The sequence below is a fragment of the Cynocephalus volans genome, chromosome 4 (genome assembly GCF_027409185.1).
Source record: "Cynocephalus volans isolate mCynVol1 chromosome 4, mCynVol1.pri, whole genome shotgun sequence".
NCBI lineage: Eukaryota > Metazoa > Chordata > Mammalia > Dermoptera > Cynocephalidae > Cynocephalus > Cynocephalus volans.
Genome location: NC_084463.1, coordinates 97,552,614 through 97,578,955, shown reverse-complemented (window position 1 = coordinate 97,578,955; position 26,342 = coordinate 97,552,614). Strand labels below are relative to the sequence as shown.

Genomic DNA, 26,342 nt, shown 5'->3' with positions numbered 1-26,342 from the left:
TATGAAAAAAATGCTCAATATCACTAATCATCAGTGAAATACAAATTAAAACCACAATGAGATATCACTTCACACCTGTTTAGAACTGCTATTATCAAAAAGATGAAAGATAACGAACCTTTGTATACTGTTGGTGGGAATATAAATTAACACAACCATTATGGAAAATAGGATAGTTTCCTCAAAAAACTAAAAATAGAACTAACATATGATCCAGCAATCCCACTTCTGAGTATATATCCAAAGGAAGTGAAATCAGTATGTTGAAGAGATATCTGCACTCCCACGTTTATTTTAGCATTATTTACAATAGCCAAGATACGGAATCAACCTAAGTGTCCATTAATGGATAAATGGATTAAAAAAATGTGGTATATACATACATTGAAATACATTCAGCCATAAAAAGGAAATTCTGTCATCTGAGACAACAGGATGAACCTGGAGGACATTACGTTAAGTGAAATAAGCCAGTCACAGAAAGACAAATACTACATGATCTCAATTATATGTGGAATCCAAAAAAGTTGAACTCAATGAATGCTGGTTACCAGAGACTGGGAGGTAAGAGAGGAGAGATGTTGGTTAAAGGGTACAAAGTTTCAGTTAGAGAGAAGGAATAAGTTTTTGAGATCTATCGTAGCACAGCAGAGTGACTACAGTTACTAATAATGTACTGCATATTTCAAAATAGTTAGAGTAAATTTCAAATGTCTTAACACAAAAAACAAAAAAATGAACATGTTAATTATATTGATGTAATTAATCATTATCCCACCCCATATACATATATTGAAACATCACATTGGTACCCTATAAATGTATACAATTATTATTTCCATTTAAAAATAATATTGGCTGGCTGGTTAGTTCACTTAGAGCATGGTGCTGATGACATCAAGGTCAAGGGACTGGATCCCCCTACTGGCCAATCACAAAATAATAATGATAATAATAATAATAATTTTGGGCTGGCTGGTTAGCTCCCTTGGGAGAGTGTGGTGTTGCTAACACCAAGATCAAAGATTCAGATCCCCATATGGGCCAGCCACAAATAAATAAATAAATAAAAATAAGATTTTTTTAAAAATTTCTTAAAAACACTAAAAAATTTCTCACCACCAAAAATAAAACCATCATCTCTAAATTCATATAATTTTGATTAAAATAATATATTTAAAGTATTCTCAGTCAAAATGGTAAGTTCACAATGTCTTGTGACTGGTCTGATGGATTAGGAAGTTAACACTGATCACAGAGATTGTACGGGAAATGTGATGGTCACCAAAAATATTCCAATCATAAATATTACACAAATATTTAAGGTATAACTGTCTACTTTCCTAAAATTCAGAGGTCCTTGAGGGGAATGATTTGGAATGAAGTCCTGCTCACGAATTTATCATAATCAGCTTTGTAGTATAGCTATATGGAAAAACATCCTTATTCTCCTTACTAAAGCATATGCCCACTTTAAGGGGAAGGGTGATGTGTTGTTTAGGCTGATCCTTCACATAAAACCATCATGATGCACTGTACATATTCCTATTCAGTAAATATTTGCCAGGCTACACTAAATTGCAAGAATTTATAATAAGATTCAGGATATTATCCCTCTTAAATCTGATGTCAGTTGAAACTATGCCCACACAACTATGGCCAAGGAATAACTATAAATGCACATGGGTGAAAGAATTTCAACTCGCAAGTCTGTCAGACCTTATCTAAATCCCGGGTCCACCACTGACCAACAATATTCACTTTGGTGAACTGCCTAACCTCTGAGAATAGGAAATGATAATTCCACTGCACAGCATGAAAGGATGGTGATGACAAAAGCAGGAACCAACATTTACTGTCATACATTTGCCCAGCATTTTGCTGTGTGCATAGTACGAATAATCTCATTTAATCTTTTAAGCATTGCAGCAGGTATCATTGCTATCTTAATTTACAAAGGAGAAAACTGGAAATTAAAAACTTGTCCAAAATCACAGATGTATCTGATTGATAGGACAAGATTTGAAACAGAGCCTGTGGTCTACTAAGCATATAACTTCACACATAATATAGGCTCGAAAAATGGAATTTAAAAAACTGCTAGAGCTGATAAATGGTTTCAGTAAAGCTGCAGGACAGAAAATCAACACACAAAAATCAGTAGTGTTTTTATACTCTAACAACAAACTAGCAGATAAAGAAATAAAGAAAGAAAGCCTATCACAATAGTCACCCAAAAAATAAAATACCAAGGAATCAATTTAACCAAGGAGGTGAAATATCTCTTCAATAAGATCCACAAATCACTGCTGAAAGAAATTAAAGAGGACACGAAAAGATGGAAAGACATTCCATGCTCTTGAATTGGAAGAATTAACATGTGAAAATGTCCCTACTACCCAAAGCAATCTACAGATTCAATACAATCCCCATCAAAATACCAATGACATTCTTTAAAGAAATAGAAAAAACAATCTTAACATTCACATGGAACAACAAAAGACCATGAATAGCTAAAGCAATCGTTAGCAAATAAAATAAAATAAAATAAAGCCAGAGCACTACACTACCTGACTTCAAAGTATACTATGAAGCTATAGTAACACCAAAATGGCATGGCACTGGCATAAAAACAGATACTCAGACCAACTGAACAGAACAGAGAACCCAGAAATCAACCCACATACTTACAGCCAACTGATCTTTGACAAAGGCATCAAGAACATACATTGGGGGAAAAGGCTGCCTCTTCAATAAATGGTGCTGGGAAAACTGGACATCCATACGTAGAAGAACAAAACTAGACCCAAACCTCTCACCATATACCAAAATCAACTCAAAATGGATTAAAGACTTAAATACAAGACTTGAAACTAGAAAACTCCTACAAAAAAACATAGGGGAAACACTTCAGGAAGTAGGATGGGCAAAGACTTTATGGATATGAACCCAAAAGCACAGGCAACAAAAGAAAAATAAACAAATGGGATTATATCAAACTAAAAAGCTTCTGCACAGCAAAAGGAACAATTAACAGAGCAAAAATACAACCTGCGGAATGGGAGAAAATATTTTCAAATTATGCATCTGACCAGGGATTAATATCCAGAGTATATAAGTAACTCAAACAACAGTAAAAAAACAAAACAAAACAAAACAAAAAACCAAGTAAGCCAATTTTAAAAAATGGGCAAAGGAGCTGAACAGGCATTTCTCAAAGGAAGATATACAAATGGCCAACAGACACGTGAGAATATGCTCAATATCACTAAGCATCAGGGAAATGTGAATCAAAACCACACCGAGACAGCATCTCATGCCAGTTAGACTGGCCATTATCAAAATGATAGAGAATAACAAATGCTGACAAGGATGGAGAGAAAGGGGAACTCTCCTACATTGTTGGTGGGACTGTAAGCTAGTACAGCCATTACAGAACACAGTATGGAGGTTTCTCAAACAACTACAGGCAGAACTGCCATATGATCCAGCAGTTCCACTGCTGGGTATATACCCAAAGGAATGGAAATCATCATGTCAAAGAGATTCCTGCACTCCATGTTTATCACAGCTCTATTAACAACAGCTAAGAGTTGGAACCAACCTAAATGTCCATCGACGGATGACTGCATAAGGAAAATGTGGTATATTCAAACTATGGAATACTCTTGTGCCAAAAAAATGAATGAAATTCTTCCATTAGAAGCAACATGGATGAACTTAGAGAAAATTGCATTAAGTGAAATAAGCCAAACACAGAAAGAGGAATACTGCATGCCCTCACTCATTAATAGGAACTAAAAAAATAAATGAAAAAAAGAAAGAAAGAGAGAAGGAAAGAACAATCAAAATAATACATTGAACTTTCAAAAGGAGAGAACAGAACTGAGATTACCAGAGGTGGGAAAGGGGAGGGAGAATTAGCGAGGAATTGGTAAAGGGCCACGAAAAATGATTACATTGTGTAATGTTGAATATACTAGTTATCCTGATTTGAGTATCACATATTGCATACAGGTATTGACAGTAAACTCTGTATTCCACAGATATGTACAATAATTATGTTTCAAGAAAAAAAATTATAAAATTCTTATTATTAAATTCTTTAATATAAATATTAACTCATACCAAATATTATATTCTAAATATTATAACTATTTTCAACCACTAGATCAATTTAAGTTAAGATTGAGAAGGAAATCATCTTAGAGCCATTTTCTGTATGAAAAAAAGTAAAAGGAAGCAGAAATATGCTCAAAATAGAGGAGTAGTTGAGTAAAGAGAAACCATCTGAATGGAAAATAGGGAGTAAAACATATATAATTTACAATGCTAACAGAAAAAAGATATTATTATATGATCAACTACCCCATGCCCAGAAAGGCAGGTAAAGCAGGAACAGAGATGTTTGCAACAGCCGGGTTAATGCCTTGTGATGCAGATGGAGCTCAAGGAGACTTTGGATGTACATATCTTCAAGGTAGACTTTGTCTCTGAAGCATTTAGAATTATCTGAAAAAATTATTGTTAAATCTAAGAAAAAAAAGATGTGGATTAAATTAAGCAGTGATTAGTGAAGTTTGAAATGTTACCATTTTGTTCCCAGGTGCTTTTAATTCTGAAATCTGTCTCCAATTGTGTATTTGTAAATGTGATGGTTGATAATTTGAGTTTCCTCTCATGCTCGACTATTTTAAGTTTTTAAACAGTGGTTTAGTTATATTCTTAATTATGCCTACAAGAAATATGGCTACCTGGATCACAGAGATATTGCAATCCATCTGGTAATGTCAGGAGTAAATAAACAACATCTTTGAGTTCTGACTTTTCAATGTCCACTCTAAGAACCGAAATGTCAAGCATGCAAAAAAGGGTACTGAAAGATGTAAGACTGGAGCACAAAGGAGAAAAGGCTTTAGTCTATGTTCCAAGGACATAATCTATACTTGATAAATGTTTGTTGGCAGAGAGAGAAAAGAGGGAACAGGGGGAGGGAGGGATGGGTAGGAATGAGAAAGTAGGGGATTCCAAGAAGATAACCACACAAAGAAATACTGAGATGGAAAAGGGAAGTTAAGTAGCTTAGTTGGAATGCATATTTTGTGTAAGTAAGGCAATACATGCCAAGAGAGGTGTGGTGAAACACTTACTTCAACCCATTGTGGAACAACCTCTTGTAGTCAACATTTATTCTACTGATATTTTCTTCTGTAAGGCGTTCAATGGACCATAAACGGCCCACATGCTGAAAACCAGGAGCCGCTTTCCTGACATATTCCCTATCATGACCTGGCAACCATAAAATCTGTAAGAAGAAGCAGGAAGTCCTTCAGTGGATAATCAATTGTTTAGGTACAAACAGCCCCATAGAGACTGGATGGAATTCCAATCCAGCACTGGTAGTAGCCTATAGGGAGCAGAGTGAAATTCTAGTCCTTGGTTTAAGAGTTAACCTGGCCTAATATTGTCTAAGGAACTCTTATAAAGGGGTTTTCACCAGGGCTGTTCTGGACTGTGTTTTCTCAGGACCTTTACATTCATCAGTTAACAGAAAGGGTCAAGGGGCTACTGTTACAAAAAGCCTCATACTAGCAAAGTGAACAAGTAGTTGGTAGATGTGGATAAAAGCTGAGAATCAAAAAATCTCCTTTGGTTGATGATGCTAAAAATCATCTTTAAGTGGAGACATTTTCTGACAACAGGGATGATATTATGACTCATTTGTGGAAGCTGTTCCACTTGCAAAGAAATATATTTGTTTCACTCATGGCACTCCCAAATTCTGATAATTTAGGCAACTTGAAATGACTGACAGCCCAAATACACAGTTGCTTTGGAAAAAAATGATGAGCAAAATCTCTGCTCAAATAAGAACCAGTTGTCCTTTCTATATCATTCATTAAACCAAGTCCTCAAAGCCTTAGTGTTACCCAGGCTCTTTCTAACAGATCTATGTCGGTGAAGGTGCAGGTCACATCACATAATTATTACACACATTCCTCTTTAACAGGGTGCTGATATTTCATTTGGTTTGGAATAGCAAACAGCCTCAATGCTTTTCCCCACAGAAATAAATTTAACTGGGTTAGATTACCACACATAGCTGTATAAGCAACAATCTCTATTTCCACAGAAAGCAAAATTACTTTTAGGACCCTGGGGAAGATCTACAAGGTAGGTCAAGTTCAACTACTCAGCTCCTGGGACATGCTACCCACCTCCCAACCTCTACCATAGATACTGAAATAAACATACCAGATGTTGCTCAATTTGAGAGTCAAGGATCACGCTTACTACTTGGTGAATATACTTGTGTCTGACAGGATGTTTTGGTGGAGGAGCATTAAGATCAAATATCACAAATTTCTTTTCCTTCTTTGCAATCTTCAATAAATCACCTAGTTTTGGAATTGACTGATTTCTTGCTTTTTCCTTATCAGCCTCTGATAGAGGTTTCATATTGAAAAATGGTCTTCGCTAAAAATAAACACATTGACGAATACATTGGTTCCCATCAAAAGTATTTTCCAGTTCTCCTGCTATGTAGCCCCACACCCAGCTCTACCTCCATGTTGCTCCACTATCACTCAATCCACCAGATCCTCTGAAATACAAGTACTGAGATAAGAGTTACCAGAGGAGAGAATAAAATATAATTTCTAGTGGTAATTATGGTGTTTGGAATTATTCTATAACCTAAACCTGTTGTGTTTGCACTCAACGTTCTTTGTGTTCTTATCTTGACCTTCTTTTCCAGCCTTTTTTTCCATAACTCAAGGTAACACATCCCCTTTCAGTCATGTTGGCTTCCTGCATGTGCTCTCCCTGTTCTAGTTTTATGTAATAGAAAGAACATGTGTTTTGGCTGGATTCAGTCCCAGCTCCATCCATTTGCCTTCCTTGCCATATCCACCTGTTAAAATCCTACCCTCAAACTGCAAAGCCTAGTTCAAATGCAATGGCCTTCATAAAGCTGTCCTTAAATATTCCTGAACTAAAGAGAATTAATCTTATATTTCTTCTCCTCTTTCTCTTGACCTTCCTAAACAAGTTGGCTTTAAACACCAGTGGCCCGTTTTTGTGCCTCTTTAATTGTATGTTTCATTCTGTCCTCTATGAAGGTACTTCAAAAAGTTCATGGAAAGATTCATATTATTTTTTGATTCTGTTTTTCCACAAACTTTTTGAAGTATACTTGTGTAGTTATTTGTACATGTCTTAGATAGACCAAAGTTCAAATCCTGGCTCAATATGCTTCTTGTTGCACATCCTTGGTAAAACCATTTAAATTCTCAAAGTCTTCATTGCTCAAACTATAAAATGGGGGAGAAGGGATAATCTATATATCTCTTAGGATTATTCTGAAGAATGATAAAATATTTATAGGGTCTGAGAACTGTCTGGTACATAGAAAAGTGCACAATTCACGAGTTCCCTCACTCTCTACTGATTCTACTGGAGTGTAATTGCCTCGTGGCAAGAATGTTCATATATTCTTTGCAATGTACAGCATTTAACCTTACATATAGCAGACCATACATGTATTTGTGATATTAAATTTGATAGATGGCTACTTTTATTGTCATTTGCCAATTTTAGATCATTTGTAGGTGAAGGTAGTGATAAAAGGCCACCTCTCAAAAGAAGGAAGTAGTAGATACCTCATATTTTCTTAAACCCAAGTAATTTCTCCTTTTGTCTACACAAATTTATCTTAATTCTCACTCACATCTTTTTTTATTTCTTCTCCTTCCCTTGACCTCCTAAACAAGTTTGCCTTTCTCACATTTTTCTCAGGAAAGAAACAATCACACTGCACAATATCCCTATAAAATTGCTAGACCAGAAGACAGATTATAGAAGATGAATTAAAACAGCCCTGAGTTGAGAGCTATGACTAAGAGGGGTTTTAATTCTCAGGAAAATAGAAATTTGCTTCAGAATTCAAGATTTTGTTAGATACTACCAGATCTAGACCAACTCTTTCACTTAATTGTTAGACCTTCATGTAAGGAAAATTGTTAAAAGAACAGGATGGAAAAGACCAAGACAGGAACAAATACTCAAAATAGCAAAAACAATAAAGATTAATCAATAGGAAAATTTAAAACTAGACTCCAGTAAGCTTTCAATAGCTTTATGAGGTAGATCTAACAGCTGAGGTAAATTGAGCCTCTTTTTTTGTATATAAAATAGGGAACTTGATCAGAAAAATAAACTGGAATGGGACAATGCCTGTTTAGACTACATCCAACACATGGCTGAATATTTTCAAAAAGTCCTAGGAAGTAACAAGCTAGGACTGAAAACAAACTTCTCGTTCTGCAGATAAAACACCTGGCACCTCAAATAAAAATAAGGCTGTAAGGTCCTCTGTTCTTTATGCCTATGCTTAGAGATATTACAAGCAGAAGAACTATCAGAAGAGCAAATGCATTATATTGGTTAAGAAACAGAAGGACAATTATTCAAAATTGGTCCAATTATTTCACATCAAGGGAAATGTTACCACTCAACAGACAATTCTAAGGAGAACAATATAGATAAATTGTAATACAAATATAGATGAACAATACAGTTGTCTTGTGATATGAGTGCCACTACATAAACCATTAATCCCACTACCATAAGAAATCAGATCACTCAGAGCACTAAAATCACTCAAGTAGAGGGAATTTCTAACAATCCTAAGTCTTTTCCATATCCCAACATAAAACTGTTACTTTGAGACCGCTGCCAGAAGAACATCCTTTTATTCTCTATGGCATTTCCCATATAAATTTAAATGTTAGGAATCTACTTTGTAAAAAGAACCACCAGAAGAAATGTACTGCAGACAAATTATTTTTAGAAGCTGCACATTATCAAATTATACCTGATATGGACAAAAATAAGTATATTGATTCAAAAAATAACCAAATAGACTTCTGGTTTCCAGTTCTACATACAAGGAGCTTGGAAGATACTACATCCTAATAACAAGTAAAAAGTTGAATATACTGAAAAATTGGCAACTCTTCATGGATCCATGAAAGGTGAGGACACAGGGAAAATGGCTGCCCACAAGACTGGAGAGACAGACAGGTGAACAGAGGGAGTCACAATTTACCAGAATGAAACTTTTAAGTGGAAGCCACTAAGGGAACCAGTGCTGGGGTAGGAGAACCTGAACCATAATTGACGAATCCCTGGAGGCTCAGTGTGGACAAGTCTGAGAGTTAAAACTTCCAGTGGGGGCCGGCCCGTGGCTCACTCGGGAGAGTGCGGTGCTGATAACACCAAGGCCCCGGGTTCGGATCCCATATACGGATGGCCGGTTCGCTCACTGGCTGAGTGTGGTGCTGACAACACCAAGTTAAGGGTTAAGATCCCCTTACCGGTCATCTTTTAAAAAAAAAAAAAAAAAAAAAAAAAAACTTCCAGTGGGACCCAGGCTTAGGAGGTCCCCAAGGCTTTTGTGCATTTTAGCTCCAGAAGCTCTACCAGGCATTCTAAAAAGCAAAAAATACAACTTCAAAAGACAGAAAGAGAAGCAGAACCAGGTATGGCAAGGATGTTGGAATTATCAGACTGAGAATTTAAAACAACAATGATTAATATGCTAGGAGCTTTAATGGATAAAGTAGATGGCATGCAAGAACAGACAGGCAATGTATGCAGAGAAGTGGAAACCCTAAAAAAGAAATACTAAAGATTAAAAAAAGAACAAAAAACCCAACAACACTGTGGCAGGAGGCAGGAAGACTGCCAACACTACAACAGGGAAGCCCAAGGCAGGGAAGCACCCTGGTTCAGCCCCAACCCACCATCTTCTGGCTCTGCAGGAGGCAGGAAGGTGCTGATGCTGAGACAGGGAGGCCCAAGGCAAGGAAGAGCCCTGGCATGTCCCACCCCCCGACCTACAAAGGAGGTAGGAGGAGCTCTGTAGGGACAGGGAGGCCCTGGACCACTTCCATGGGAGTGGTCCACAATAGCAGCCACTACAGCTTCTACCTCCACAAGGACAGCTTGCCACCTCCGTGCAGATGGCCTACTGCATATTTGACTGTATTGAGACAAGAAGAGTCAACAGAGGAGCCTGGAAAAAGAAAAGAAAGTCTTTCTCATTAAAGTCCATTCCAGAGTAATAAAAGAAGCAACTGATCTACCAGATGACAAGAAATGAACATAGATATACTAGGAATATGAAAAAAAGAAAGAAAAAGAAAATATGATATCACTGAAGGAATATAGTAATTCTCAAGCACCAGACCCTACAGACGAGGAAACCCTTGAAATGACTGAAAAGGAATTCTGACTAACAATCTTAAGGAAACTCAATGAGATAACAGAAGACTCATCAAATAACACAATGAAACAAGAAAAAACATCAATCTAGGAAGGAGAAAATTTACAAACAGATTAATACTTTAAAAAATAATGTAGCATAACTTCTGAAACTAAAGAATTCCATCAATGAAATAAGAAACACAACTGAGAGATTAAGTAACATATTAGAGCAAGCAGAAGAAAAAATTTCTGATCTCAAAAATGGTTTTTATGAAATAATGCAGGTGGACAAAAAAAAGGAAATAAGAATTTTTAAAAAATGAAGAAAGCCAAGGAGAGCTAGCAGACAACCTTAAGCACCCAAACATTCAAATCATGGGTATTCCAGAAGGGGAGGAGAAAGGTAAAGGCATTTAAAATCTATTCAATGAAATAATAACAGAAAACTTCCCAAGTATAGGGAGAGACATGGACCTTTAGATCCAGGGGACGCAAAGATCCCCAAATATATTCAATTCAAAAAGATCCTCTCTGAGACAAATTATAGTCAAACTGACAAAGCTCAAAGACAAAGCTTAAAGCAGCAAGAGGAAAATGTGAAGTCACTTATAAGGGAGCCCCCATCAGACTAACAGCAGACTTCTCAACTGAAACTCTACAAGACAGAAGAAAATGGGATGACATATTCAAAACACTGGAAGAAAAAAACTGCCAGCCAAGAATACTATACCCAGCAAGGCTATCCTTCAGAAATGAGGGAGAAATAGTGTATTTCCCAGCCAAACAAAAACTGAGAGTTCACCACCACATGACAACCCTGCAAGAAATTCCCAAGGTGGTCCTGCATCTGGAATCTGAAAAACAATAATCACTACCACAAATACATAAGAAAGAACAAAATCAACTGGTAAAATGAAAATTCAAAAGAGAAAGAAAAAAGAAACTAAATTTTACCACTTCAAAAAAAAAAAATCATACACTGAAGATGAATAATAAAAATAGAAAAAAACAAACAAAAGATTTTTAAAACATCTAAACAAAAAGCAACAAAATGCCAGCAGTAAGACAATACCTCTCAATAACAACCCTGAATGTAAATGGATTAAACCCTCATTCAAAAGACACAGACTAACTGACCAGATTAAAAAACTAAGCCAAGTGTATGCTGTCTTCAAGAGACTCACCTCACTTGCAAGTCACGAACAGACTAAAAGTGAAAGGATGGAAAGAGATATACCATGCAAATGGAAACCAAAACCAAGCAGGAACAGCTATTCTTCTATTTGATAAAATAGACTTTAAACCAAAAAACCATAAAAAGAGACAAAGAAGGCCACTATAAAATGATAAAGGGATCTACCCAGCAAGAAGACATAATAGCCATAAATAAGTATGCACTCAACACTGGAGCACTGAGATATAAAAAGCAAACATTATAAGACCTTAAGAAAGAGATACATCTCAATATGATAATAGTGGGGGACCTGAACATCCCTCTCAGCATTGAACAGATCATCTAGGCAAGAAATCAACAGTGAACACAGGATTTAAACTACACCTTACACCAACTGGATCTGGCAGACATCTACAGAACATTTCACCCAACAACTACAGAATGTACATTTTTCTCATCAGCACATGGAACATTCTCCTGTATAGGCCACATGTTAGGTCACAAATCAATTCTCAGCAAAATTTTTAAAAATCAAAATCATTTCAAGTATCTTCTCAGGCCACAACGGATTAAAACTAGAAATCAATAATAAGCAAAATTCTGGAAACTATACAAACCATGGAAACTAAACAATAGGCTCCTTAATAACCTATGGGTCAAAGAATAAATTAAACAGGCAATAAAAAAATTTCTTGAAACTAGCAAAATAAAGACACATCATATCAAAACCTGTGGGATACTACAAAAGTGGTACTAAGAGGAAAGGGTTTGTTTGTTTGTTTTAAATTTTATTTTATTTTGTCAATATACAATGTGGTTGATTATTGTGGCCCATGACTGAAACCTCCCTCTTGCTTCCCTCTCCCCCCCCAACAACCTCACATCTGTTCACTTGTCATATCAACTTCAAGGAATTGTAATTGTTGTGTCTTCTTCCCTCCCACCCCAGTTTATTTGTGTATTTATTTATTTATTTATTTTTAGCTCCCACAAATAACTGAGAACATGCGATATTACTCTTTCTGTGCCTGACTCATTTCACTTAATATAATTCTCTCAAGGTCCATCCATGTTGTTGCAAATGGCAGTATTTCATTCTTTTTTGTAGCAGAGTAGTATTCCATTGTGTAAATATACCACGTTTTCCATATCCACTCATCTGATGATGGACATTTGGGCTGGTTCCAACTCTTAGCTATTGTAAAGAGTGCTGTGATGAACACTGGGGAACAGGTATACCTTCAACTTAATGATTTCCATTCCTTTGGGTATATTCCCAGCAGTGGGATAGCTGGGTCATATGGCAGATCTATCTGCAATTGTTTGAGGAACCTCCATACCATTTTCCATAGAGGCTGCACCATTTTTCAGTCCCACCAACAGTGTATGAGAGTTCCTTTTTCTCCGCAACCTCGCCAGCATTTATTATTCACAGTCTTTTGGATATTAGCCATCCTAACTGGGGTGAGATGGTATCTCAGTGTAGTTTTGATTTGCATTTCCTGAATGCTGAGTGATATTGAGCATTTTTTCATGTGTCTGGGGGTCATTAGTATATCTTCGTTTGAGAAATGCCTATTTAGCTCTTTTGCCCATTTTTTAATTGGGTTACTTTTTTTGTTGTAAAGTTGTCTCAGTTCCTTGTATATTCTGGATATTAATCCTTTGTCAGATGTATATTTTGCAAATATTTTCTCCCACTCTGTTGGTTGTCTTTTAACTCTGCTAATTGTTTCTTTTGCTGTGCAGAAGCTTTTTAGTTTGATATAATCCCATTTGTTTATTTTTCCTTTGGTTGCCCATGCTTTAGGGGTTGTATTCATGAAGTCTGTGCCGAGTCCTATTTCCTGAAGTGTTTCTCCTATGTTTTCTTTAAGAAGTTTTATTGTTTCAGGGTGTATAATTCTTTAATCCATTTTGAGTTGATTTTAGTATATGGTGAGAGGTATGGAGCTAGTTTCATTCTCCTGCATATGGATATCCAGTTATCCCAGCACCATTTGCTAAAGAGGCAGTCTCTTCTCCAGTGTACAGGCTTGGTGCCTTTGTCAAAGATCAGATGGCTATAGGTGTGAGGGTTGATTTCTGGATTCTCTATTCTATTCCATTGATCAGTGTGTCTGTTTTTATGCCAGTACCATGCTGTTTTGATTATTATAGATTTGTAGTATAGTTTAAAGTCAGGTAGTGTTATGCCTCCAGCTCTATTTTTTTTGCTCAAAATTGCTTTGGCTATGCATGGTTTTTTGTTATTCCATATAAATGTCTGGATAGTTTTTTCCATTTCTGAGAAAAATGTCATTGGAATTTTGATGGGAATTGCATTGAATTTGTATATCACTTTGGGTAGCATGGACATTTTCACAATGTTGATTCTTTCAATCCAAGAGCATGGGATATCTTTCCATCTTCTTGTGTCCTCTTTAATATCCTAAGAGGAAAGTTTATTGCAATAAATGCTTACCTCAAAAGAATAGAAAAATTCCAAATACACAATCCAACATTACACCTCAAAGAACTAGAAAGACATGAACAATCTAATCCTAAAATTAGTAGATGGAAAGAAATAAAGATCAGAGCAGAACTAGAAGAAATAGAGACCCCCCCAAAAAAAATATACAAAAGAAAAATGAAACAAAAAGTTTTGTTTTGTTTTGTTTGAAAAGATAAATAAAATAAACAAAACACTAGCTAGGTTAACAAAAAAGGAGAGAAGATCCAAATAATGAAAAGCAAAAATAAAAAAGAAAACATTACAACTGATTCCACAAAAATACAAAATATCATTACAGACTATTATAAATAACTCTGTGCCAACAAATTTGAAAACCTGTGGGAAATGGATAAATTTCTGGACACATACAAACTACCAAGACAGATCAAGAAGAAATAGAAAACTCAAACAGACCAATAACAAGCAACAAGTGTGAAGCAGTAATCAGCAGTTTCCCAACAAAGAAAAGTTCAGGATTGGATGGCTTACAGCTGAATTCTACCAAACCTTTAAAGAGGAATTAATACCAGTACTCCTCAAACTAATCCAAAAAACTGAAACAGAGGCCATTCTCCCAAACTCATTCTATGAGGCCAGCATCACCCTGTTACCAAAATTAGACAAATACACAACAAAAAAAGAAAACTACAGGCTAATAACCTTGATGAACATAGAAGCAAAAATCCTCAACAAAATATTAGCAATCAGAATGCAGTAACTCATCAAAAAAGTTATATAGCATGATCAAGTGGGATCCATTCCTGGGATGCAAGGATGGTTCAACATACACAAATCAATAAATGTGATACACCACATCAACAAAACCAAGGGGAAAAACCATACAATTATCTCAATAGATGCAGAAAACGCATTTGACAAAATTCAACATCCTTTATGATGATAAAGGCTCTCAGCAAATTAGGTATAGAAGGAAAAATATCTCAACACAATAAAAGCCATATATGACAAACCAATTGCCAATATCACCCTGAATGGGGAAAGGCTGAATACTGTTCCCTTAAGAACAAGAACAAGAAAAGGATGCCCACTCTAATCACTCCTAATTAACATAGTATTGGAAGTACTAGCCAGAATAATTAGGCAGAAGAAAGAAATAAAGGACATCCAGATTGGAAAGGATGAATTCAAACTGTCCCTGTTTGCAGATAACATAATTCTATACATAGAAAAGCCTAAAGACACTATAAAAAAACTCTTAGAGATGATTAACAATTTTAGTAATGTTGCAGGATAGAAAATCAACATGCAAATACCAGTAGCACTTTTGTACTCCAGTAACAAACTAGCAGAAAAAGAAATCAAGAAAGAAAACCCATTACAATAGTCACTAAAAACATAAAATACTAGGAATCAATTTAACCAAGGAGATGAAAGATCTTTACAACAAGAACTACAAATCACTACTGAAAGAAATTAAAGAAGACACAAAAAGATGGAAGGACATTCCATGCTCTTGAATTGGAAAAATTAACATTGTGAAAATGTCCATACTACTGAAAGAGTTCTACAGATTCAATGCAATCCCCATCAAAATATCAATGAAATTATTCACAGAAATAGAAAAAACAATCCTAACTAGTATATGGAATAACAAAAGAAGACAAAAAGCCAAAGCAATACTGAGAAAAAATAATTAAATAAATAAAACCAGAGGCATAAAACTACTTGACTTCATATTATATTACAAAGCTATAGTAACCAAAACAGCATGGCACTGGCATAAAAACAGACACATAGACCAATGGAACAGAATAGAGAACCCAGAAATCTACCCACATACTTAGAGCAAACTGATCTTTGACAAAGGCACCAAGAACATACACTGGGGAAAGGACTGCCTCTTCAATAAATAAATTGAACATCTATATGCAGAAGAATGAAACTACTCCAGTATACCCAAATCAACCCAAAATGGATTAAAGACTTAAGTATAAGAACCAAAACCATACAGATACTAAAAGAAAGTATAGGGGAAACACTTCAGGAAGTAGGACTGGGCAAAGGCTTTATGAATAAGAACCCAAAAGCACAAGCAACAAAAGAAAAAGTAAAGCAAATGGGATCATATCAAACTAAAAAGCTTTTGAACAGCAAAGGAAAAAATCAATAGAGCAGACAGAAAACCTACAGAATGGGAGAAAATATTTGCAAACTATATGTCTGACAAGGGATTAATACCCAGAATATATAAGGAACTCAAACAACTTCACAGTAAAAAAAAAAAAAAATTATTATTTAATTTAAAAATGGGCAAAGGAGGTGAGTAGACACTTTTCATACAAATGGCCAACAGATTCATAGAAAAATGCTCAGCATCACTAATCATCAGGGAAATGCAAATCAAAACCTTACTGAGATATCATCTCACCCTGGTTAGACCTGCCATTATTAAAAAGAGAATAACAAATTCTGGTGAGGATGTGGAGAAAGGGAAACTCTTTTACACTGTTGGTGGGACTGTAAAATAGTACAGCCATTATGGAAACCAGTATGGAGGTTTCTTAGACAACTACAGATAGAACTACCATATGATCTGGCAATCCCATTACTGGGTATATATACAAATGAATAGAAATCAACATGTTGAAGGGATACCTGCACTCCCATGTTCATTGTGGCTCTATTTACAATAGCCAAATTATGGAACCAACCTAAATATCCATTGACAGATGACTGGATAAGGAAGATGCGGTATATATACACAATGGAATACTAAACCATAAAAAATAATGAAATTCTTCCACTCACAGCAACATAGATGATCTTGGAGAAAACTATGTTAAGTGAAATTAGCCAGGCATGGAAAGAGAAATACCACATGTCCTCCCTCCTGTGGAAGGAAGGAAGGGAAGGAGGGAGGGAGGGAGGGAGGGAGGAAGGAAGGAAGGAAGGAAGGAAAGATTGAAGGAAGGAAGGAAGGATTGAAGGAAGGAAGGAAGGAAGGAAGGAAGGACCACAATAATATGTTGAACTTTCAGAAGGAGAGAACAAATCTGTATTTACTAGAGGTGGGCAGGGGGGAGGGAGAGGGGAGTTAAGAAGATCCTGGGTAAGGGGCACAAAGCATAATAATTATTTTTAATAATGAATATGTTAATAATATTGCTTTCATCATCACGTGTTGTATACAATGCTGTACCCCAGAAATATGTATAATCAATCATGCTTCAATAAAAAAAGTCCATAATCTGGACCATAAAACAAACCTTAATAAATACAGAAGAATAGAAATCATAAAGCACACACTCAGACAAGAACAGAATTGAACTAAAAATCAATAATAAGAAGCTTCCTGGAAAATACACAAATATTTGGAAATTTGAAGAAATACTTCTCAATAACCTGTGGGCCAAGGAAGAAGGCTCAAGTGAAATTTTTAAATGTTTGATAATTAATAAAATTAATAAAATTAAAATGTTTAATAATTAAATAATTATTAAAATGTAACACATTAAAATCTGCAAGATGAAGTTGGAGAAGTGCTTGGAGGTAAACATAGCATTAAATGCTTATAATAGAAAGAAAAAAATCTAAAATTAACAACCTAAGCTTCCACCTCAGCTAACTATAAAAAGAAGATAAAATAAAACCCAAAGCAAGTAAAATGAAATAAAGATTTGAGCAGATCAATGAAATTAAAAGTAGTAAAACAAGGAAACAAATAAGTTTCTTTGACAAGAGCAATACAACGGATATATCTCTAGACAGCTTGAGAGACGAGAGAGAGAGAGAGGGAGAGAGAGAGAGAAACAAATTTACCAAAATCAGTAATAAAGAAAGGAACTACATCATTGATCCCACAGTCATTAAGAGGATAATAAATAAATATTATAAAAAACTCTCTCTCCACAAATTTGAAAACTTAGATCATATAGATCAATTCCTGAAAAGACAAACTATGAACATCACTCAAGAAGAGGTAAGCTTAATGCCCTATATCTATTAATAAAATTGAATTTATAAGTAAAAACCTTCCAACAAAGTAAACTCCAGGCCCAGGTGTGTTCACTGTTGAATTCTGCCAAACATATAACAAAAAAAATAATATCAATTCTATACAATCTCTTCCAGGAAACAGAAGACGACAGAACATTTCCAACTCATTTTATAAGGCCAGAATTGTCCTAAGACCAAATCCAGATAATGACATTATCAGGGCAGAGGGAGAAAAAACAAAACTACAGACCAACACCTTTCATAAACATCCTGTGAATTTTTAACTTTAAATATTGTAGTTTTTCAGTTCTAGAAATTCTACTTGGTTCTTTTTATATCTTACATATCTCTCATTATTTTCCTGGTTTCCTTTAAATCCTTGGTATATTTGTAATAGCTTCTGAAAAGTTTCTTTGTGATAATTCTATCTGCTGTCTTTTCTGGATCTTTTTTTTTTAATGAGTAGTTTTTCTCCTGGTTTTAAGCCACATTTTTGCAAAGTCAATTCTTCCAATCCATGAATGTAGAATGCTTTTCCATCTTTTTGTGTCCCCTTTAATTTTTCAGCAATGATTTGTAGTTCTCATAGTAGTGCTCTTTCACCTTCTTGGTTACATTTATTCCTAGGTATTTTATTTTATTGGTAGCTATTGTAATGGGCTTGCTTTCTTGATTTCTTTTTCTGCTAGTTCGTTGCTGGTGTACAAAAATGCTGATTTTTTATGTATTGATTTGGTATCCTGAAACTTTACTGAATTTGTTTATTAGCTCTAGGATTTTTTTGGTAGAGTCTTTAGGTTTTCCTATACATAGGATCATGTCATCTCCAAACAGGGACAACTTGACTTCATCCTTTCCAATCTGGGTGTACTTTCTTTCTCTTGCCTGATTGCTCTGGCTACTACTTTCAATACTATTTTAAACAGGAGTTGTGAGAGTGGGCATCCTTGTCCTGTTCCTGTTCTTAAAGGAAAAGCTTTCAGCTTTTCTCCATTCTTGATGATGTTGGTGGTGGGTTTGTCATATACGGTTTTAATTGTGTTGAAGTACTTTTCTTTTGTACCTAATTTGTTGAGAGTCTTTATCATGAAGTAATGTTGAATTTTGTCAAATGTTTTTTCTGCACCTATTGAAATAATCATATGGTTTTGTGCGTGATTTTGTCAATGTGGTGTATTACATTTATTGATTTGAGTATGTTGAACCATCCTTACATCTCTGAGATGAATCCCACTTGATCATGGTGCATAATCTTTTTGATATGGTGTTGTATTCTGTTTGCTAATATTTTGTTGAGGATATGCATCTATGTTCATCAAGGATATTGGCCTGTATTTTTCTTTTTTGTTGTATAGTTGTCTGATTTTGGTAACAGGGTGATGCTGGCCTCATAGAATGAGTTTGGGAGAATGGTTTCTGTTTCATTTTTTTGGAATAGTTTGAAGGAGATTAGTATTATTTTTTCTTTAAAGACTTGGCAGAATTCACCAGTGAATCCATCCAGTCCTGTGCTTTTCTTTGTTGGGAGACTGTTGTTACTGCTTCAATCTCATTGCTCATTATTGGCTTGTTCAAGTTTTCTATTTCTTCTTGATTCCATCTTGGCAGTTTGTATATGTGCAGTAATTTATCCATGTCCTCCATATTTTCAAATTTGTTGCCATAGAGCTGTTCACAATAGTCTCTAATAATTCACTGTATTTCCTTTGTATCAATTGTAATGTCTCCTTTTTAATTTCTAAAATTTGTTATTTGGGTCTTCTCTCTTTTTTAGTCTAGCTAATAGTTTGTCTATTTTGTTTATTTTCTCAAAAATCTAACTTTTTGTTTTGTGGATCTTTTGTATCATTTCTTTGGTCTCTATTTCATTTAGTTCTGCTCTAATCTTAATTATTTCTTTCTGTCTACTAATTTTGGGATTGGATTGTTCTTGCTTTTCCTAGTTCTCCAAGGTGTAACATTAGGTTGTTTAAAGTCTTTTCATTCTTCCAATGTAAGCATTTATTGTAATAAACTGATCTCTTTGTACTGCTTTTGTACTATGCCATAGGTTTTGGTAAATAGTGCTTGCATTTTCATTGTTTCAAGGATTTATTTTTATTTCTTTTTTATTTCCTGCTTTATTTCTTCTTTGACTCATTGGTTGTTCAGGAGGAGGTTGCTTAATTTCCATGTATTCATATAATGTTTAAGTTTTGTTTGTTGTTAATTTCTAATTTTATTCCATGGTGGTCTAAAAATATACTTGATATGATTTCAGTCTTTTAAAATTTGTTGAGACTTGATTTGTGACCTAACATGTGGTCTATCCTGGAGAATGATCCATGTGCTGATGAGAAGGATGTATATTCTACAGTTGTTGGATGAAATGTTCTGTAAATGTCTTTCAAGTCCAATTGGTCTTAAGTGCTGTTAACATCCAATATTTCTCTGCTAATTCTTTGTGTAGATGAACTGTACTATGAGAGGCATGCTGGGGTCTATCTCTCTCTTTAGATCCAATAACAATTGCTTTATATATCTGGGTGCTCCAATGTTGGGTGCATATATATTTATGGTTGTTCTATCTTCTTTGCCTCTTTTTATAGTTCTTGGTTTGAAGTCTATTTTACCTGATATAAGTATGGCAACTCCTGCTTGTTTTTGGTTTCCATTTGTGTGGATTTTCTTTTTCCATCCCTTCACTGTTAGTCTATGTGTCTTTTATTGGTGAAGTAAGTTTCTTGCAGGAAGCACATAGTTGAGTCCAGTTTTTTAATCCATTCAGCCAGTCTATATCTTTTAAGTGGGGAATTTAATCCATTTACATTCAGGGTTGTTACTGAAAGGTATTACCTTGTTCCTGCCATTTTATTAAACTTTTTTATGGTTGTTTTATATTTCTTTAGTTCCCTTCTTTCCCTTTTATTGTTTGTCTTTGCTGCTTTATGTCTTTTTGTAGTGATAAGATACATTTTCTTTCCCTTTCTTATTTGCATATCTGTTCAACTTGTGGTTTTTATTTTTTCTTGTGTATTTATGGTTGTATATATTGCTCTTTTGATTCCAGATGTAGAACTCCCTCAAGGATTTATTGAATGGCTGGTCTTGTGGTGGTGAATTCCTGCAGGTTTTGTTTGTCTAGGAAAGAGACTATTTCTCCTTCATTTCTGAAGGGAAGCTTTGCTGGGTATTGTATTCTTGGTTGGCAGTTTTTTGCTTTTAGCACTTTGAATGTGTCATCCCATTCTCTCCTGGCCTGTAGGGTTTCTGTTGAGAAATTGCTGTTGGCATGATGGGGACTTGCTTATAGATGATTGATGCTTTTCTCTTGGTGCTTAGAATTCTTTCTTTGTCTTTGACTTTTGACAATTTGACTATAGTGTGTCTCAGGGAGGTCCTTTTTGGGTTGAATATGTTTGGGGATCTTTGAACTTCTTGGATCTGTAAGACCGTATGTCTCCCAATACTTGGGAAGACTTCAACTATTATTTCATTAGACAGGCTTTCAATGTCTTTTTCTTTCTTTTCCACTTCTGGGACACCCATAATACAGATGTTTGTAAGCTTAAGGTCATCAGAAAGATCTCATAGGTTTTCTTCATTTTTTAAAATTCTTTTTTGTTTGTTTTTTTGTTGTTGCTGTTTGTTTGTGGGGTTTTTTGTTTGTTTTTGGTCCAACTGTGTTAATTCAAAAACTCTTTTAGTTCAGTAATTCTTTTTTTCTGTTTGTGCTAGCCTGCTGCTTATGCTCTCAGTTGCATTTTTTATTTCATTGAATGAATTCTTCAGTTCAAGGATTTCTGCTTGGTTCTTTTTCATTGTTTCTATCTCTTTGTTGAAGTTCTCATACATGCCCAGATTGTTTGTTTGTTTTACATCATTGTGATTTCTATTTTTTCTTGCATTGTGTTGTTTCCTTAGTATTGCCATTTGGGATTCCTCTTCAGGTGATTCACTAGTTTCCTGTTGCTAGAGTTCTAGTATTGGAGAACTGAAGTCTTCTCTGGGGGGGTCATGTTTCCCTGTTTTTTCATGCTTCTTGTATCTCTGCACTGATTTCTGGGCATCTGGTGGGGTGGTCGTTTCTTTACATTTTTGGAGTGGTTTTTGCAGGGAGAGACTCACCTGTAGAAGTGTTCTATATTGATAGTTGGGTTGGATATTCTAAGTTTCCTTCCAGGTGAGCACAATAGCAAGTGCCAGTTTGCTCCCCACAGCTTCTCTGCTGGTGCAGGTGGGCCACTGTCTCAGCAGGACTCTGGGCTCTCAGGGAAGGTGGTGTGGATCTAGGCAGCTTGCACACCCACCACACACTCTCCATTGGTCCTGTTGGGCTTGCTGCATCAGGCAGAGCTCTGCGCTCCCATGGAAGGAGGGTGTATATCCAGGCAACTAGTACAGGGGAGCAGTGCAGTTTCTGCTTGCTGCCTGCTGGGGTGGGGGGCAAGAGAGGTCTCTGAGTTGGGTGGGGCTGATCTTTTGGGGCAAGGACTGTATGGATACAAGTAGCAGGTATGCTCCCCCCACTCTCCAATGGCGCAAGTAGTACCCTTATGTCAGGCAAGACTCTGAGCTCCCAGGGGATGGAGGGCATGGGTCCAGGTAACAATCACAGGGACTGGCGCAGTCCCTACTCACTGTCTGCTGGGGGGGGGGGCAATGAGTCAGATGGGAGCTATGAGATCCTGAGGGGAAGGAAGGTGTGCATCTAGGCAGCCAATGTGCTCCTCTCTTCCCCTGCCTGCTCTCCACTGGGGTGTGTGGAGCCTGCTGTGTTGGTAGGACTCTGAGTCCCCCCAGCTCCTTTCCCAAAATGGCAACATCCAGCAGCTGTCAGGGACTGAGGGTGGCAGGAGTGACTCTGCATGTAGTTCCCCTCTGGAAAAATACAGTCATGTGGGCTCTTAGCCACTGTACATGCTAGGCTCACTGTCTGCAAGGGCTGCACAGTTACTTTGCAGTGTAATCTGCAGGCATCTGCCATAGGAGATGCTAAAACACCCCCCCCCCCACTCCTACCTTGTACCAGCAGTACAGGGTTTCTCTTGTCAGGAGATGATTTTGAAGAAGTGTTTTGAAAATCAAAACCAAGGAGGATATTTAATAAAAATATTAAATATTAATTGTCATGGTTCCCACATGGTATCTAGCCATGACAACAGACATAAAAAAATGTTTATTGTTGTCTTGCAACAATAAGGACCACTAAGTCCCAACAAAACCACCAAGAAAAACCATCAGTTAATTAAAATTATCAGCCACTCACTCATCAACCCTACTGCTCCATCAAACATCTCAGCCTGATGAAACTTTGGCTCAATTTTAGGAGCAAGTTTAATTCTACAAATCCTAGTAAGAATTTTATAAGCCATATATTACACATAAGATACAATACAATTACAGCCTTTTCATCTAAAACATACCTTTTTAAAAGTTTTAATGTATCAATACACAATATGGTTGATTTCCGTCCCTTTATCAGTTCCTCCTTTTCCCACCTCCACCACCATCAACATCATATCTGTTCATTTGTCTTAACAAGTTCAAGGAATTATTGTGATTGTTGTGTCTTCTTCCCCCACCCCCAGTTATTTGCTTGTATATTTATTTATTTATTTTTATTAGTTCCCACAAATAAGTGAGAACATGCAGTATTTCTCTTTCTGTGTCTGGCTTATTTCATTTAATATAATTTTCTCTAGGTCCATCCATGTTGCTGCAAATGGTAGTATTTCATTTTTTTATATATAGCATAGTAGTATTCCATTGTGGACATATACCATATTTTCCTTATCCACTCATCCAACAATGGGCATTTAGACTGGTTCCAACTCTTGGCTATTGTAAATAGCACTGCAATAAACATGGAAGTACAGGTATCCCTTTGACATGATGGTTTCCATTCCTCTGGGTATATATCCAGCAGTGGAATAGCTGGGTCATATTGTTGCAGCGGGCTACTGTGAACTCACAGGGAGAGGCAGGAAACACCGAGACTTAAAACAGGAAACAGAATTTATTGATATGCCAGCATTGACCCAGCAGACTCCTGTCCAAAGGCTGAGCCCCAATCACAGCGGGGCTGTTATTTTTATATCATAGCATTTCCAGGTTTTTGTAACAAGGCAAGAGAAGTGATCTTATGATCTTATGTGGTTATGACTCTGTCTCAGGTGGAAAATTACAGCAAGAGAAGCAGAATAGAAAATTCTGTTACAGCAGTGTGTGGTAACCGCAATGTGAAACAAGGTGGAGCTGCAGCTGCAGCTGGGTCTGTATGACATCTGGGTGAGGGTCTTGGTTACAGCATAGTGGGGCACAGCTGGGCAAACATGAGTGCCCAATAGCCACGGCTGGGCAAGACACAGCCAGGTAAAGTACAAGTTCCTCAATATGATCTATTACTGGGTCATAGATCTATCTGTAATTGTAAAACATACTTTTGCTAAAACATTAACTATAACTAATTCCATACATATACATGCTAATGGAGCATCTCTAGTTTTTATGTGCATATTTATTAATGCATGATGAGACATATTACAGAACCTAAATATACACAGAAACCTGGAATATCAGAGTAATTCCATTGTTTTCACCTAAGGAAACAGCACTTATAGGCTACATACTCCTATGAAGCCAAATATTCTGAGGAACTACAGTAATAGCAAATGCACTTTCAGCTATCTCTTATATCTAACACTAGTTAATAGAATGAATCTGAAGTGGAGTCTCAGTAGATAAGTCCATCCTTACATAATTCTTCACTCTTCAGTATTTTTACATGAAACATGATCAAATAGCCCTCAGGATTAACACCAAATATAAATAAAATTCCATTCCACCCTTAGTACACAACAAAAAAAATCCCTTAATATTAATTTTCTTAATTACACTATTGCCTGATAAAGGAACTATTATCACAGCTGATCTCCACACCATACTTTCTCTGCTGCCACCTGCTAACAATATGGATGCATGCTGTCTATTCTCTTGAGATGTTTATTTTCAAAATCAAAGTCTCAAATGAGTATATTTGATGTAGCATAACCTAGGTCACATGGATTTCTCCTAGCCATAAGATAAGCTGGAAAATATAAATTGTTTTGTTTCATTTAATCTACCCTGAAAAGGCAGGCTTGAACTTTATCAAAAGGAAATCTGACCTTTTACCCACTTTAAAATATTCAAGGATAATTCTAAACTCTCTAACTTGTTAAGCATTGCTATAATCTCCCTTCAACATGTTTTCTAGATTATTCTCCTAATTACTCACTACCCCTCCTTTCTTTCCTTCTCTCCTTCCCTCGATTGTTTCTTCCCTCAATTGTTTCTTCCCTCTCCCTCTTTCATACACATACCCCACACCTCCTCCAGCTCCAATAGATTGTAATCTTCAAATACACATCACCATCACTGTCCACAATTCCCCTTAGTAATGATCTTCCCTCAGCTCAAATGGTACCTCTGTATGAAGTACTCTCCAACTTCCTCAAGAGAAACCATTCATTCTTGCCTCAAAATTGCATTGCATAGCACATGCTTTGTACTTTACCATGTCCATTATTATCCTATACATCTCCTTCCAGAATTCCCCATCCCCATCCCTCAGACATTTAGAAGTTGTTCTTGTGTGCTCCTGAAGCAACCTGAAATTAACTCTAGTTTAGCACTTATCACAATGTATCATAATTGTCTATTTCTCACAGTAGCCTGTGAACTCCATTAGGATTGGATTTATGCTTATTCACCATAATATTCCATGTGCCTCATATCCACTAGATGCTCAATAAATATTTCTTGTGGTGACAAAAAGAGAGAAATGAGAATATTCTTCCTAGTCTGCCTCACTATAAGACAGTGAGCTACTCAAAACATCCAGGAAAATAATATGCACATAGCAGGCACACTGTAAAAGTTTATGAAATGCCTGGGTAAAAAGAAATTACATGACAACAGTAAGTTTATGACTTTGTCTTCAGACTTTTTAGTGACTGTAGGAAGCATCAATTAGATTCATTGAATTTCCAGAAAAGCCCTCCTGCCAATTCTATAGTCCTGCTACCAAAACTAGGATGAAATTGTGTGTACATTTGTCTATCTTCACCTTATGGTGCTATGCTCTGAATGTTTATCCCCTCCAAAGCTTCTGTGAGAGTTTAATCCCCACTGCGGCAGTATAGAAAGTTGGAACCTTTAGGAGGTGATTGGATCGTGAGGGCCCTGCCCTCATAAATGGAGTTGACATATTAGTGGGTTGACAGATTAATGGCTTATCATGGGTATGGACTAGTGCCTTTATAAAGAGAGCAAGTGAACACATTAACAGTCTTGCTCAGCCCTTGCTATGTGATACCCTGCATCACGACAGGACTCTGTAGAGTCCTCAGCAAGAATAAGGCCTTCACTGGATGCACCCCCTCAACACTGGACTTCTGGGCCTTTGGAATTATAAGAAATAAACTT

The 26,342-nt window shown here is 36.2% G+C and overlaps 1 protein-coding gene across 1 annotated transcript in view; it reads right to left on the bottom strand.

Annotated features, from left to right (window-relative positions):
• GDPD4 (glycerophosphodiester phosphodiesterase domain containing 4) overlaps positions 1 to 26,342 on the bottom strand; it is an 89,791-nt gene that overhangs the window by 16,953 nt on the left and 46,496 nt on the right. The window contains exons 11-12 of the mRNA XM_063094872.1: positions 6,256 to 6,477; positions 5,151 to 5,305 (exon numbers count right to left, since the gene is read on the bottom strand). Of these exons, the coding sequence (XP_062950942.1) occupies positions 5,151 to 5,305; positions 6,256 to 6,477 (377 nt within the window). The remainder of the gene's footprint in view (positions 1 to 5,150; positions 5,306 to 6,255; positions 6,478 to 26,342) is intronic.